This window comes from Periophthalmus magnuspinnatus, chromosome 15 (genome assembly GCF_009829125.3).
Source record: "Periophthalmus magnuspinnatus isolate fPerMag1 chromosome 15, fPerMag1.2.pri, whole genome shotgun sequence".
Lineage (NCBI taxonomy): Eukaryota > Metazoa > Chordata > Actinopteri > Gobiiformes > Gobiidae > Periophthalmus > Periophthalmus magnuspinnatus.
This window is the reverse complement of record NC_047140.1, coordinates 18,203,271-18,218,155: the sequence shown is the minus strand read 5'-3', so window position 1 is coordinate 18,218,155 and position 14,885 is coordinate 18,203,271. Positions and strand designations below refer to the sequence as shown.

General features: G+C 37.9%; 1 protein-coding gene across 1 annotated transcript; it reads left to right on the top strand.

The window, feature by feature from the left end:
• Window positions 1-1,032: 1,032 nt before the first annotated feature.
• Window positions 1,033-13,961, top strand: si:ch73-105b23.6 (mucin-like protein). Its single transcript, XM_055227487.1, has 17 exons — window positions 1,033-1,555; window positions 2,027-2,176; window positions 2,510-2,730; window positions 3,268-3,343; window positions 3,660-3,950; window positions 4,308-4,541; window positions 7,022-7,171; window positions 8,082-8,260; window positions 9,421-9,613; window positions 10,177-10,296; window positions 10,386-10,505; window positions 11,051-11,071; window positions 11,154-11,209; window positions 11,928-12,096; window positions 12,679-12,810; window positions 12,907-12,959; window positions 13,932-13,961. Exons 1-17 carry the CDS (start codon window positions 1,033-1,035, stop codon window positions 13,959-13,961), a joined length of 2,718 nt encoding a protein of 905 aa, XP_055083462.1.
• Window positions 13,962-14,885: the final 924 nt, after the last annotated feature.

Below are 14,885 nucleotides of genomic sequence, written 5' to 3'. Positions count from 1 at the left end.
TTAACCGCACAGCAGAAGAAGTCACAAAGTTTGAACGAAGATCCAATAAACCTGCGTTCACTCCGGCCTACATCCTTAAGGTCACATGGGACCACGTCACGCCCCCCTTCTACCAGAAAGTCGATTTATCAGAGGTACACATTAAGTTATAAATTATTTACTATCAACTAGTGGTGTAACAGTTATAACATTTCAACACCAGAAAAGACACTTGGTGCAATATATAAAATTTAAGTATATGAACACATGGTAATCTTATACTAGTTCTGAAATAGATTGAGATCATTCCCAAACTATTCAGGAAATGTACAATTTGGTCTTACATATTTGATTTTTTTTCTTTTGATGAGTAGTTGAGTATTCTCACAGCTTGGAGGAGTAGACAGGTGTTATCCATTGCTATGGATTCACGTCATGGAGTTTTATGACAGATGCTATTGTTATTGGTAATTTGAGAAACCTCTGTTCATTTAAGAGCATCTGTTGTGCAGCTCAAGGAACCTCAAGGAAGCTCTATTTCTCTCTCTGGTGGCCATATGTCTGCACAGCACTCTAACCAAGACCAACAAAAAATCTGAATTGCTTCTTAGTAGTGGTAAATATTATAAATAAGCAAATAAATAAATATGAATTATTATCCAAGTTTAAGAGAAGTTAAAAAAAAACAAAAACATTAACTTAGTTACATTAAAGTAACTAACTTAATGTAAAAACACAGTAAATTACATTAAGTTAAATTTCTATGTTACTAATATTAGTACCAATGGATATCTGGATATACATTTGTGACAACCCTATTTTGAGCTCTGTGGAAGGAGCCTACACTCACAGGATTACTTAAATGAATATAAAATGAAATCAAAATCAATACAATTTACTGGCCAGTTACGCATCTGCACTGTATTGGAAGCCACAAAAAATACTACTACTTTTGCTTATTTAATCTCCGAAACTTTCTTTCAGACCAATACCTTCCAGTGCATTTTGACCACTGATGGTGCTCGTTCCTTTGCCTTGCTGAGGTACGGGGACATGCTTTGGGGCCCAGGGCAGAGGCAATACCACAGCGCTGTGGTTGGCTACACTGATGGGACCCATACCCATATCGAACCCACCATCCCAGCTGACAACATATTCGGAGACGGGGGCAGATACCGACCGAACCAATGGACAGGAACACTGGGAAAACCGGGAGAATTGGTGTATGATCTCTCAAATCCATCAGGCGTAAATGATGATCCAAGAATTAAGTGTCAAGGATGGGCTCTGAAACAACCACATGCAAATGAATGGGCATCTGGTCTACCAACATGTCCCTGTACGAAAATGCAAGCACTTGGAGATATGTCGTTTATACAAGAAGTGCTGGACCAGACTGACAGAGTGGCTGCATTGAGGGCTCAGAGATACGGAGGGGTGGGCAGACATGTTTTTCGGTCTGTCCTGTCCAACGCATATGGATCTGGGAAGAGGTGTGTGTACGAGCTAGAGGGGGATCTGCTGACAGGATACAGCGAGAGATACTTCACTGTAGCAGACAGACAGAGGCATATAGGTAAGAGGCTTTGATTGCTTCCAGAATGAAGAACATACTGATTACTATAGGCCCTGATCGTTTTGAAAAAATGGGAGAATAATGCCCCCTGCTGTTGAAATCTGTACACTTAGTTTGAGCGTTGTCACTTCTATTTGGTTTATTGTTTAAATCTGATCTGATAAATCATATTTTTTCCCATTTTATTAATATAAAAGCACCATAAAAATTACACATGACCATTAATTTCTTAATTTATATATTATCTTGCCAAAGTAGTAGGGAGGGACTAATTTGGGGTCAAGTTAATGGCATATTTTTAAGTTGTTTACAAAACAGAAAAGGTAATAGGTGAAATCTGTCTGATTGTTCACACCCGTGTCTATAGATTTCCCCATCAGGACTATCAAGCCTAGCCTGCATTATAGTTTACATTTTAATTGACATATTAACAGCTACATACATTTTGACAAAGCTCTTCTCTCTCTGCAGACGAAGACCTGCTGCCATTCCAGTGGTGTTGTATCGACTCTCCTCTGTGCGACCTCTACCTCAAACAGCGCCCCCTGGACCGCTGCCAAGGGTACTGCTGGTCCAACCCCAGCAACTGCTCCACGAGCAAGAAGGCCGGACAGGGTGTCGGTGAGGGCTATAAACTGCATACACATTATCTTTGAGAATCAGGTTATCCGGCCAACACTGGATGATTGATTTTCTCTTGAGTCTGAGACAGAAATGATCATTTACACCTTTATGGTGTTCTTTGGCCAAAACCTTATCTTTTGGAACTAGATACAGCATCAGGATAGTATTGGATAGATATGTTGACATGATCTGGAGATGGGTTCTTACAATACGTAGTACCTTAACACTACTACTACTACTACTACTATTACTACTACTACTACTACTACTTCTACTACTTCTACTACTTTTACTTACTACTTATTGCTCCTACTTTCTCCATATTTGCAGCAACGGTGTTTGGCAGTCTTCACTTCATCACATTCGATGGAACGGAGTACTCCTTCAAAGCTTTGGGAGAGTTTGTGATCGTTCGACTCTCTTCGCCCTCCGGCTCCAATATTTTCACCCTCCAAGGACAACATGATCGGCTCCACTCCAACTCAAACCAGGTCCACTCGCAGGTCCCAGCGGTGGTGCGCATGGCTGCTTTCTACCAGGGCATTGGGAAGGTCAGTGTGAGAGAGGCAGGGTGGAGGCATGGAAAAGTTGGGCCAGGAGAAGAGAGCTTAACATTTGTTTAGAATTTGTCTTGAATTGAAAACAATATTTTTACAATTATACTGAATGGGGCAGTTTGTCAAAGTGTGATATATTATGTATAGAGTTTGGTCACTGTATCAATTTAAGCACCCCCTAAAATCGTTATAAGAATATTGCTGCAGTTCTTTTACTGTATAATTTCCCAATTCAATTAAACTTAAAGTGTGACTAAACGCTGCTCAAAGCAATAGTCAAAGGGAGCTGTTAGCGGCAGCACACACTCGGCTTTGGACAGTTTGGACCACAAATTTGCAAATTAATTGTTTGCACTAAAATGACAACAGATATCTAGAAATAGAGAATGATATTTAAAAAAAAAAACAGGTATACAAGTTTAGTAGCAAACAAAAGTGTGTTAAGTGTTGAAGTAATTAAAATGATCAATTGCATGTATTTATGTAATGTATAATGTATAGTAATAATAATGATAATATTTTTTTATGCAGGTGGAGTGGAGATGTGCAGAGACAGGAGATGGTCTTGAGCTTATCGTGGACGATGATAATATTCCAGTCTCAGTTGGTGAGAATCATGTTTAAATATATTCACATTGTTTACAGTTAAACTGCTAAATTCATATTTACATTTTATTTTATTACTCAGAAAATCTGGTCATACCTCTAACCTATGATCAAGTGGATATTGATAATTGCTCATAAAATGTGTTATAGACAAATAAAGTGGATGAATTTTTACTGAGAAAAAAAAGCTCAAAATCAATAACAGCTCCACGCAGACAAACCACCTCAAAAGTTCCACAGTTCACCTTTAAGCATTTTTAACTTATTTTAGATCATTGATTCTCCTATTACTGTATGTTTTGTTTTCTCATGATCAGGAGTGGTGTATGTTGGTCGGAGGGACTTTGCGGTGCGCTGCCTGTCCGAGAGCCACTGTGTCGCTGTGTATTCGGGGGGTCTTCATGTGTCCGTGAAGAGGGTCCCTGGGTACAGGGAGCTGGGAGCCGAGGTGGAGGTCCCTCAGAAGTTTTTTAACCGCACAGTGGGCCTGATGGGACTGTGGTGCTCAAACCGGTCAGCTGAATTCCTCATGTCAGATGGGATCCTATTAGTGCCTCCCAGCCTCAGTCCCCTCCTACAGGATAAGATAAATGCCTTCGGGATGTCATGTGAGTACAACTAAGCGGTTTACCTGCACACCAAAAATCAGATCATTATCTAATTTCTGGAGTCATCAGATAAGTGAAATGTCATACAAACTGTTACATCTCATGTGAGTAGTCTAATTTCTGTCTGATTGTTCAAATCTGTGCATGTTTTGAAAACATAGAAGCACTGAATTACAAGAATACACCAGTCTCATTTTGATCTATACTTTGAGCAGTTTTTAAGAGTACTTAGTAGTAGTTTCCTAAACTACTTTTAACTCTAACTTGAGTACAATTTTTTGCTACTCTACTTCTGGCGGTACAGTCAGGTGCAACCCAATTCTCCTCTAACCCCATATATTTAATGTACTGTGTTAGGGGCGGTCCCAGTGCCAGAGTCCCTGCTCCTGTCTCGTCCTCCTGAACCCTTCTTCCCCTTCTCGAATGAGGACCTGCTCCAGAGCGCCTCCCCAGCCCGAGTCAATGAGCTCATGACGTTCTGCTCCGGTAACATGCAGTGTGTTTATGACAGTTTAGCTACCGGAGACATGAACGTGGGGGAGGCGGCTCGGAAGGCCAAGGAGAGCTACACAAGTACAGTTCTGCTCTATGGTAAGTGCCAGCTACATCAAAATCATGTATTTAAAAGTACACTATGAAACTTTTCTGTCTATTTTACAGCCTTCTGCTTGTCTCTATGGAGATGTTGTTGCTTTTCCTGGAATGTTGCACAGTGTGATATTAAATTTCTTCATCTTTCATTTATTCAATTACAGGTGTTTTGTTTTTTTTATGTTAAAATGCCTTGGAATACGTTGTACATGCAGTCGTACTACTTCTACTTCTACTTCATCTTTGGCCCACAGAAACATAGAGAAAGTGTCAGCAGTCACCTCCAGTCTCTCTCTCTAAAACCTTCAAATCAGGCTAGAAATCTAGGGGTAATAATGGACTCAGACTTGAACAGCCACATCAAATCAATAACATCTGCAGCTTTTTACCACCTAAAAACATTGCAAAAATCAAAGGTATACCGTCAAAGCCAGACTTAGAGAGACTTATCCATGCATTTTAATGGCCTGCTCACTGGCCTCTCCAAACAAGCCTTAACACAGCTGCAATACATCCAGAACGCTGCTGCTCGGGTCCTGACTAGAACCAGGAAGTACGAGCACATAAGTCCTGTGCTCAGGTCTCTGCACTGGCTTCCTGTAGCTCAGAGAATAGACTTTAAAGCAGCTCTGCTTGTGTATGAGTCTCTCCATGGCCTAGGTCCAAAGTTTATCTCCGACATGTTAGTGCCATATGAACCATCTCGCAATTTGAGGACTTCAGGGACCGGCCTCCTGCTGGTGCCCAGAGTCAGGACTAAACATGGGGAATCAGCGTTTCAGTTTTATGCAGCTAAAACCTGGAACAGTCTTCCTGAAGATGTGAGACAGGCCTCTACTTTGACAATATTTAAATCCAGGCTCAAAATGGTTCTGTTTAGCTGTGCATACGACTGAAAGGTTTTTATTCTGCACTCTTCTCCTTTAATGGTAAATTTATGATGACTAAAGAAACATGGACTGATGGACTTTTATTAGACATAGTAAAGTGACAGAAGAGTATTTGAGAAGTGACAGGAAAGTTTTTTGTAAAGTAATGGGAAAGTTCTTAAACTGAGCAAGACAATGTTTAAAGAGTGTGAGAGAGAGTTTTTAAAGGGTGCAAACGAGTGGGTGAGAGAGTTGCAGATTGGGTGATTATTTATGTTTTGATTTGTGTGATTTTAATGTCTTTCTTATTCTGTAAAGCACTTTGAATTACCTTGTGTACGAATTGTGCTATACAAATAAACTTGCCTTGCCTTCTAACTTGGTTGTGATACCACCAGCTTGGCTCCATAAAGATAGATAATTTTGTGGTATATTCCAGGCAAAACAGTAACATTTCCTCGGAGGCAAGCAGGTGATGGGCCCTACTTGCAGAAAAGTTACATAGTGCACCTTTAACTTTGAAGATGATTTCAAAGTTATCCATAGCAAAAGAAAAATATATAATCTGAAATCTGCCGTGAAGATGTTTTGCTGCGCATCCAAGCCACTACTTCAGTTCTGGTCAGATTACTGGTGGACGCTGCCTTATATCTACCTGAGCTGACTACACTGAAACTCAAAACACCCAGCCACTAACCACTCCTTTAAAGATAGTGAAGTGCAGTGAGATACAGATATTAGCCAAAGAAAAGAAATAGGAGTTAAGAAAAAGAAGAAGAAGTTAAAGAATAGAGAAGAGAAAAAAAGAGAAGAGTAAAAAAAAAAGCAATTTTTGTTAGGAAAGACAATCCTTCCTTGAACAGGAATGGGAGCCTCAGACATCATCTGTCCCCTGTCTATAACCCCATCCTCAGACCCAAAGCAAAACAAAGAAAACAATAGTGCTAGCCAAGATATGAAATCACTCATTAGGGGCTTGAATGACTATGCTAAGCAAGAGTCAGGCACAGTGCACAGGGTAGCACAGTAGACACAATAGACCTAGCCTACAAATAGAAACTGTAAACAATAGGTGTTTTGAGTTTCACTGTAGCTAGCTCCTTCCCTCAGATAGATATAAGGCAGTGCCCACCAGTAATCTGACCAAAACTGAAGAGGCGACTTGGATGAGCAGCGAAACGTCTTCACTCCACAATGTTTTCTCCATTTGACAGATTTTATATTTTTCTTCTGCTACACTACCACTACCTCACTACCAAATGTGTTGAGGAATTTGCCCAACTTGCATATGCTTCATTTACACTTGTCTTGCTTTGATCCTGGTTTGGCGTCATTGTAATTGTGCCATTGTGGGCCATGAAACATGCCTTTCATAAAATCTAAATGAGATCACTGATTATAATGCATTTTTACTGCAATACTAACAATCAGCCACATTTGATAGAGGTCCACATAAAGCATCCCAACTCACAAATGGCAAACTTACAAACTCAATCTGTCTATATAAGTGAAATCTTCACCATTTTTACTTCTGAATATATATTATTTACTGGAGTTGGCCACCACAAATCTATTTACAGTTGTATCTAATCCTTGTATGTTCTATCACAGGAAACATGCCTCCCATAGTGACAGAGCCTCTAGAGATCTTGGCCACAGTGAACTCCACAGTAAAGGTTCAACTCTTGGCCCGGGACTCAAACGGAGACGCGATCTCCGTCTCTCTGTTGTACCCCAGACCTCTGCGTGTCAGTCTAGCAGGTGAGGCCAGTAAAAGCATTCAAATACAGATACATTTAAAGCTGGTACATCTCATATTCTACACGCCTACCAAACTGTAAACAGGGATGAGGGGGCATATCCAACTTTCTCACACCTCGGATTCAGAACTGAAGAAGTCAGACAGCAAGTAGTGCTGTTGTCCTACTTGTCCAAGTTGGAAGACGCCTCCAAAATCTTCATATGAAAGATGGTCATGTTTTCTAATTAAGACTTGGTTTGGTAGGATAGTACCTGTGGTAAATATTCATCATAGTTTACATCAGTTAAGTAGCAACTTGTGAAAAAGCTTATACAAAAAGTACTAAAATATAGAAAGAAGCGATGAGTTCTAAAAAATGTCATCAACAATGAAACTTCCAACAGAATACAGGACAAATTTACGTGGAAGTTAACCAGTTATTTAATTTCCTTTACGCTTGTCATATCTGTTGCTCATGTCTAACCAGGGAGTAAAATTTTAAAGAATATTTTTTTAAGTCTTAAATAGACTAATGTTAACTATGTTTAAATAAAATTAATAGTCTAGCCTGTCATATGCACTTAAAATCAGCTGATTAGACATGCCACAGCTACATCAGGTAAACAGAAGTCTTTCCATAAGAAACTATAGTAATCTTATACCAGAAGACCTAATGAACACAATTGGCCTTTAACTAGAAGTTTCCGTAAACTATATAAAAAGACACATTCGCTTATAATAGAAATAATTTTGGTAATCCTAATTAATCTAAAACAGAAAAAGGTTAATCTGATTTCATGTCAGACAGTGACAAAAAAAGCATGTGTCTTTTTATATAGTGCATGTAAACTTCTGGTTTCAACTGTATATAGTTTAAATATAGAGGGCTCATATTTAGACATTTTGTTGAGCCATATATTATATCTCTAGGGGACGGCGTGTTGTCTTGGACCCCCCTCAGCACCAGCCCTGTTCAGATCCAGCTGAAAATCAGTGACTCGACCTCCAGCACTCTGTTTGTGCCCACCATCAAACTGTGCAACTGTGTGAACGGAGGGACCTGCCAGTTCAACACTCCCTCACAGAGCCAGCTGCTGGGCAAGTTCCAGGTGTGTGAATACATTGATTGGTCGGGGTATGAGCTAGTGCAGGGGTGCTCAGACTTTTTCAGTATGTGAGCTACTTTTAAAATGATCGTGTCTGAAAGATCTACCACCTAATACAAACATGTTAAACATATATTTATTTGTAAATGTATTATGAATTCTTACATGTACAGTGCATTTTGATGTAGCTTGTACAACGTCACGAAATAATACTGCACAACACAATTGAACTTCCTACATGTTCATAATTACTTGAATGATGATTACTGCTCTGATGACTTGCACTGAATGGAATCATTGAGGGATGCATAGTTCGGGCAGTAGCTTCTGACAGCCAGCCAGGAGTAAAATTGCATTTTTCGTTTGAAAGCGATAACAGAGCTAATCATGTTGATTACGGTTTTGTCTTTTTTTATAGCCATAAAAATCATGTTAAACAAAGTATCAGAATTTACTGCATTTTTTCACACAACTACTTCTATTTTACACATCCATCCATATTTTTTCTTTGACGCATCGAATAAATGACTGGGAAAATCCCCGCAGCCCCCGCGCTCTCATTCGTCACCTTCGAGGGACAACAGAGGCAGATTACAGTAATGAGGGTAAAATATTTAGATAGCCCCATGTCTCCGCTTTGAGACGCCGTTTGAATTTACATGAGAGCATGACTGGTTGCGGAGTTACGCTGCTGGAAAGTCCGCAACCGCGCTCTATCTGCGACGATAGGATCCGACGCTATAGGGTTAAACTAACTCGCGCTTGTTTATCCGTGTGCAGCGCCCATGATGTGACCTAGGGTCAGGTGTAATCTGACTGGTTGTCCTGTATATTAGTCATGTGACTGGATGGATGACGGGACGTGATCTACTCAAAATGCCTTCGCGATCGACTGGTAGATCGCGATCGACGTAATGAACACCCCTGAGCTAGTGAATAATGTCATTTAGTGTTGTCACAATACTGAGAATTTTAATACCGTATATGAACATTACTTGTTCATATACATTTCTAGTTTCAAAAACTTGTGTTATTATTGTTTAATACCTGGGTATCAACATTTTTGACAATCGTCAAATAACAAACATCAACAGTTCCATATTTGTGTTTGTACACGGTTTTTCAAATATATATTTTAAAACATGATTTTTCTTTGTCCTTAGTTGGTGAGCTGTTTATGCCATAAAGGATTTGGAGGACAGTTCTGTGAAAAGCGCACAAACGTGTGTAACGGGCTGCCCTGTTACCCAGGGGTGACTTGTGCACCCCTCGATCAGCCCGGAGAGTTCAGCTGTGGGCCGTGTCCCGAAAAAACTATAGCCAATGGAAAAGAGGGATACAAGTGCTTTGAACAAGGTGTGTCACATTAAGATACTGTGTAGAAGATCATAGTGAGAATGAATAAATTATACATGGAGAGCTTTATATGTCCAAAGTAGGGCTACAAGATTATGGAAAAAAAAATTTAAAAAAATGCGAATTTTCTGACAACTATAGCAATTGTGATTAGATTTGCAATATATATTTAAAAAGTAAAATTCAGTTCAGAGTGCCCATTGTAAACAATTGTTAAACTAATACAAAAATCCGATTAATTTCAACATGTTTGTAGGGGTATGAAACTACAGGGTTAACAGTTGTTTTTTTTCTGTAAAGAGAAACGTATTTTATTTATTTTGTTTACAGTGGACATTAAGGCTAAATAAAGTGTAGTTATTTTAGTTTGATTAATTTTGCCATGAATACCTTTGTTATCTCAACTTGTTTGAGTTGGACAACCTTTTTACTCCTACTTGAATGTTTACATATAATATAATACACAGTTACCATCTCTGTTGTTTTTAAAATCTAATCTAATATTTCATATTCTGTCTCTATTCACATTAATTATTATGAATTAACGTTTTTTGTGTATTTAGACTTCTGTGAGGCACCTTATCCCTTCCCCTGCCACAAAGACGCCACCTGTAAAAGTTTAAAGTCCAACTACACCTGCACCTGTAAACCTGGATACACTGGAGATGGCAAGACCTGCACAGGTCGTAAAATACCCCTTCTTTAAGATTCAGAATATTGCATTAAAATGCAATTCTGTGCATCTAAATGTGTCTGTGTTTTTGTATTTCAGACATAAACGAGTGTGTGGATCTTAAGACTTGCCCCAATGCAAAGTATGAGTGTAAGAACACGCCTGGCTCTGTCGAATGTGTCTGCAGATACAAAGACAGCAACCACAATGACGGATGTGGTGGGTAAAATTTATTACAATAAAACAATTTAAAAATAATGAAGTCAAAACACATTCACCCAATATGTAATCCAGGCACCATAAAGCCTGGATTTTACATTTTAAATATGTGTTGCATGTTTTTATTTTTTTTGCTTTTTTCTACAAAAATACCGCTAATCAAAAAAGTTGATCAAATAAATAGATATAGTAATATTTAATTGACTGTCATTTTAAATACTTCAATACTACTTAAATACTGATCACTCTTTACCATTTAGAATAATCTATTACTAAGCACGTGCGATACCACTAGCGGGCACTATATATAAGTTGTGCAAGATGAATTTACTCAACAGTAAACTGTACAGATGTTTGTATTGAGAAGAATATCTTAAATGCATTATTGTGTTTATGTCCAATTGCATTATTCAATGTATCAAATGCTGTTGAAAAGCTACCTTCATCTTTCTGATTGGTCATAATATAGACTCATTTTTGTTCAGAAAAGTTACACTGTATAATCACTTACTCAGTAATGACTTTCCTATGTGTCTTTCCTTTAGGCGACTCTGCCAATCCTCCAGGTTAGACAGTTCATAAAAAATATAAAATACTTTTTATTCTTTATCTTTTCTTTACAGTAACATGATATTGTTCTGTTTTTAGGATCAAATGTTTTCAAAGTGTCGGTGGGCTGGCAGCAGAACAGTGGACTCACACAGGTTTTTTAAAACTCTAATTGTGATTTTTCTGGTAGATATTGATGCAGATATTTTTTGTTTTGTTGTTTATAGAAGAGTGAAGTTGCTAATTCAACTAAAGAATCATATGCCTTTAAAACATTTATCTAGAGGTCTAAGGTGCAGAGGTAGCAGGTTTATGTTTCTGCTTTATCTAATAGCAACAGGATATTTACTTAAATATTTAGGCAGTTATTGTTTGGGTTGTCTGGGGTAGGCCTGTCACTGTCACGGTAATGACTACATTGGCTTATTGGTAAATAAATAAAAGATGCATAGTATTTTTATGGATGAGTATTTATCATCTGTTCATTTAATTTGCACTAATTTGGAGATATATTAAAAGGCCTGTAACTGATTTCAAATCATCAGTCAGGAACATGTTTTAGTTTGAATTTTTAGCCCCCCCCACTTAGTATTTTCTGCTGCCGTGATATTGCACCATGACAAAGAATCAAGTGTCTGTGATAGTATCAGACAGTTGGTTTCTATATAATGTATCACACAAGAGTACTTATCTAGATAAGAATACATTCAAATCAGGTATAGGCTCTTCACTAGTATGAGCTTTTACCCATATTATGCCACATCATAAGCTAATTAAAATTGTATTGAGTTCAAATTGGAATTTCTATATAATTTCAGTTCTTCAGCCTTAGATAACAAAATATTAACATTATTATATCTTCCTTTTCTTCAGCTGGAGAATCTTTGGTCTACTGGTTTTAAAAACAAGTTTTACAATGCGAGTGAGGTCAACCCGAGTGAGTACCGTGTGAATGTCTCCAGTGATACTCCACACTGGTACATACAAGATTACATGTCGCGGGCCAGCAGCGAATACAAGATCCAGTCAGTCAATGTTGAAGGTAAGCTCTGCAAAGGAGTGGTATTATTTTTATTTTGTAAGAGGACTTGAATATACCACTCACCAGCCAAGTGTTACTAGATTTTATTTATGTAAGTAGACATCAATAGACATTGTAGCTAGATAAGGTTTTATATATTTTTATTCTAAACTGAACACTACTTGAAAATGTAAATAAAATACATAAATAAAACATATATTAAAGGTACAATGTGTAGCTTTTCTTGTGTGTCTTTCTCCTGTTTGTCTCCATGAAGATGTAATTGCTTTGCCGGGTATGTTCCACAGTATGGCATTACAGAACATTAAATCTACCTCCATGGAAACAAGCAGGTGACACCAGCAGGCCAGGTTACAAGTCAGATTTACAAACAACCAAGGACACTCATATGCCATGCATGTTTTTGAATGAAAAGTATTTTTGAGCAATAAAAATACCTGTAATTGAGTATATGCTGGTACACTGAGCAATATTAATTTTAAAAGTTACTTATTAGGTTTTCATAATTACAAATTATTGATGGATGGATATATTTGGGGAAAAGTATATGATTTTTAAAAAATGCCTTTTTTCCCCTTTCAGACCTAGACGAATGTGCAAATGATATTGCAGTTTGTAAAGAGCCTGCTGTCTGCAAAAACACATACGGAGGGTATAGATGTATCTGTCACGGGGAGGCTGATGTGGAGGAAAACCAGGAGTGCATTGTAATGGGTGAGTACAAGTATTGTCCACTGTTCATTTAAGTCTATATTACATTGTATATGGAGGACTTGGCATTGTGTTACACTGAGACCATTTTCTGTGTAGACTCTGCACACCTGACTGAGCGACAGGTGTGTCGGAGCAGTTGGTCTGAAAGGGTAAGAAAACTCCCGGGAGTGTGAGAATTTTCTTAACCTTTCAGTTACACTGAGATCAATATTTAGGCAAATGGTTCAAACACTTGTTGTCGCTTTCTTCCCCTTAAATCTTTATTTGTATTGTTATGGGTCTTTTTGCCCTAACCTTCAACTATGACTATGTTTCTGATATTATCAGCTCATTTGTTTCTGGTCCCGACAATGAAGCATTTGTTTGAGATCTTAAGCTCAAGATGAGCAGAACTGTGAAAAAAAAAAGTGACTTCCATTTCATCTTCTGGGTGGCGGCTGACGGGGCGGACGCGTCCAGCAACGGTTTGGACATAGAGTGGGCTGCTGAGCAATTTGATTAAACAATGACGTGTGTAACTCAATCAATAGTACCAGTCAGGTGGCATTTTCTTTCATGTGTTACATAATCGGTATGACTAGTGACGGTATCAGTTATGTTATTCTTGTACTTTTATTTTGATCAGGTGTAAGGTTCATTTTAAATGTTTATTTTGGGTACATGTTTTTCCATGTGTGATCTTTAAATAAAGATTTAAATTGAGTTGATTAAAAATAAATGTGATTTATTGCAGTTTGGCTTTCAATCACACAGTATTTTTAAAAAAAACCAAAACAATCTTACTAGCATTATTTTCCACCCTGTGTGCACGCTTATATACAACCATATAATACCATATAAACCACATCAAAACCGAAACTAAACTGGGACTAAACCTGGACTACATTGGGTCTTAATCAGGACTAACTAAGGACCAAACCAAGTCTACATCAGGACTAAACTGGGGTAAAACCAAAAAATTGGAGCAAGTGTGAACATACCCTTATAATAATCTTCCAGTCCAAAGCTGTCTTCCATTTATGAAGAACTTATCTTTTCTAAGACCATGTTCTCAGTTTCACATTTTGTTGTGGTAAATCAGCAAATGTGAATGCATCCTAATTGAATATTATTGTTTACAGGTGAAGAAAGGTCCATTGACTCAAACCTGAACCTGATTTTGGGGCTGGTTTTGGGGCTGGGGATCCCTCTTCTGCTGCTTTTTCTGGCCCTGCTCGTTTACTGCTGCTACTCCAAGAGGAAGAAAGTCACTGGAGAGTAAGTAACCACACAATACAACTACATATTATAGACGTGTGCTATTACTGACAGTTTACTACCTAAAATCAGATAATTACTCTAAACACAATACCTTTGCACATTGTAATTCATGAACCACATGGATTTTTTCACAATAGCCGCCTTTGTTTTTACCTTGCCTTTTTCAAGTTTCCCTTTCTGTCCTAGTACCCTCCGCTGACATTATGTATACACTTTTCTGTCAGCTAAGGCTTTATTGTATCTCCAAGACAATATTTCAACTTAATACCAAGACAAAGGTATTTCATATATTCTAAAAAGCTTGAATAGTCTATAAGATAAGAATGTGTAACAACTCAATTTAAAACTTAATTTTGATGCTAAAGGAAAGATTTTATACCTATTTCAATACGATAAGTGACACAATAATAACGTAATGTTTCTTTTTTACTAGTTCTAATAAAACTCTTCAGAAAATGTCCAACTTTGTCCTATAAGTGTAATTTCCTCACTGTCAATACTTGCTTAAATGGGTATCCAGTTTTGATTATGGATTTAGTATTAATTATTATGTGGAAACCAACTTTTGACAACATTAGTCCAGAGACAGTGGTTCATTTAAACCCTTTCGCCAGTACCTTCAGCAGCTTTTGTCTCCAGTCTTCAGCTTCTTCTTGGAGGATGATCTGCCCACTCTTAAACTATATTAAACAAAAACTCTTCCTACAGCTGCTTTGGTCCTAGTTATGAAACGGGATTGAGTAATACACACAAACTGCAAAAAGGCATATCTATATCTGTAATGACTACACATGCAAAAGAAACAATCTCAATTT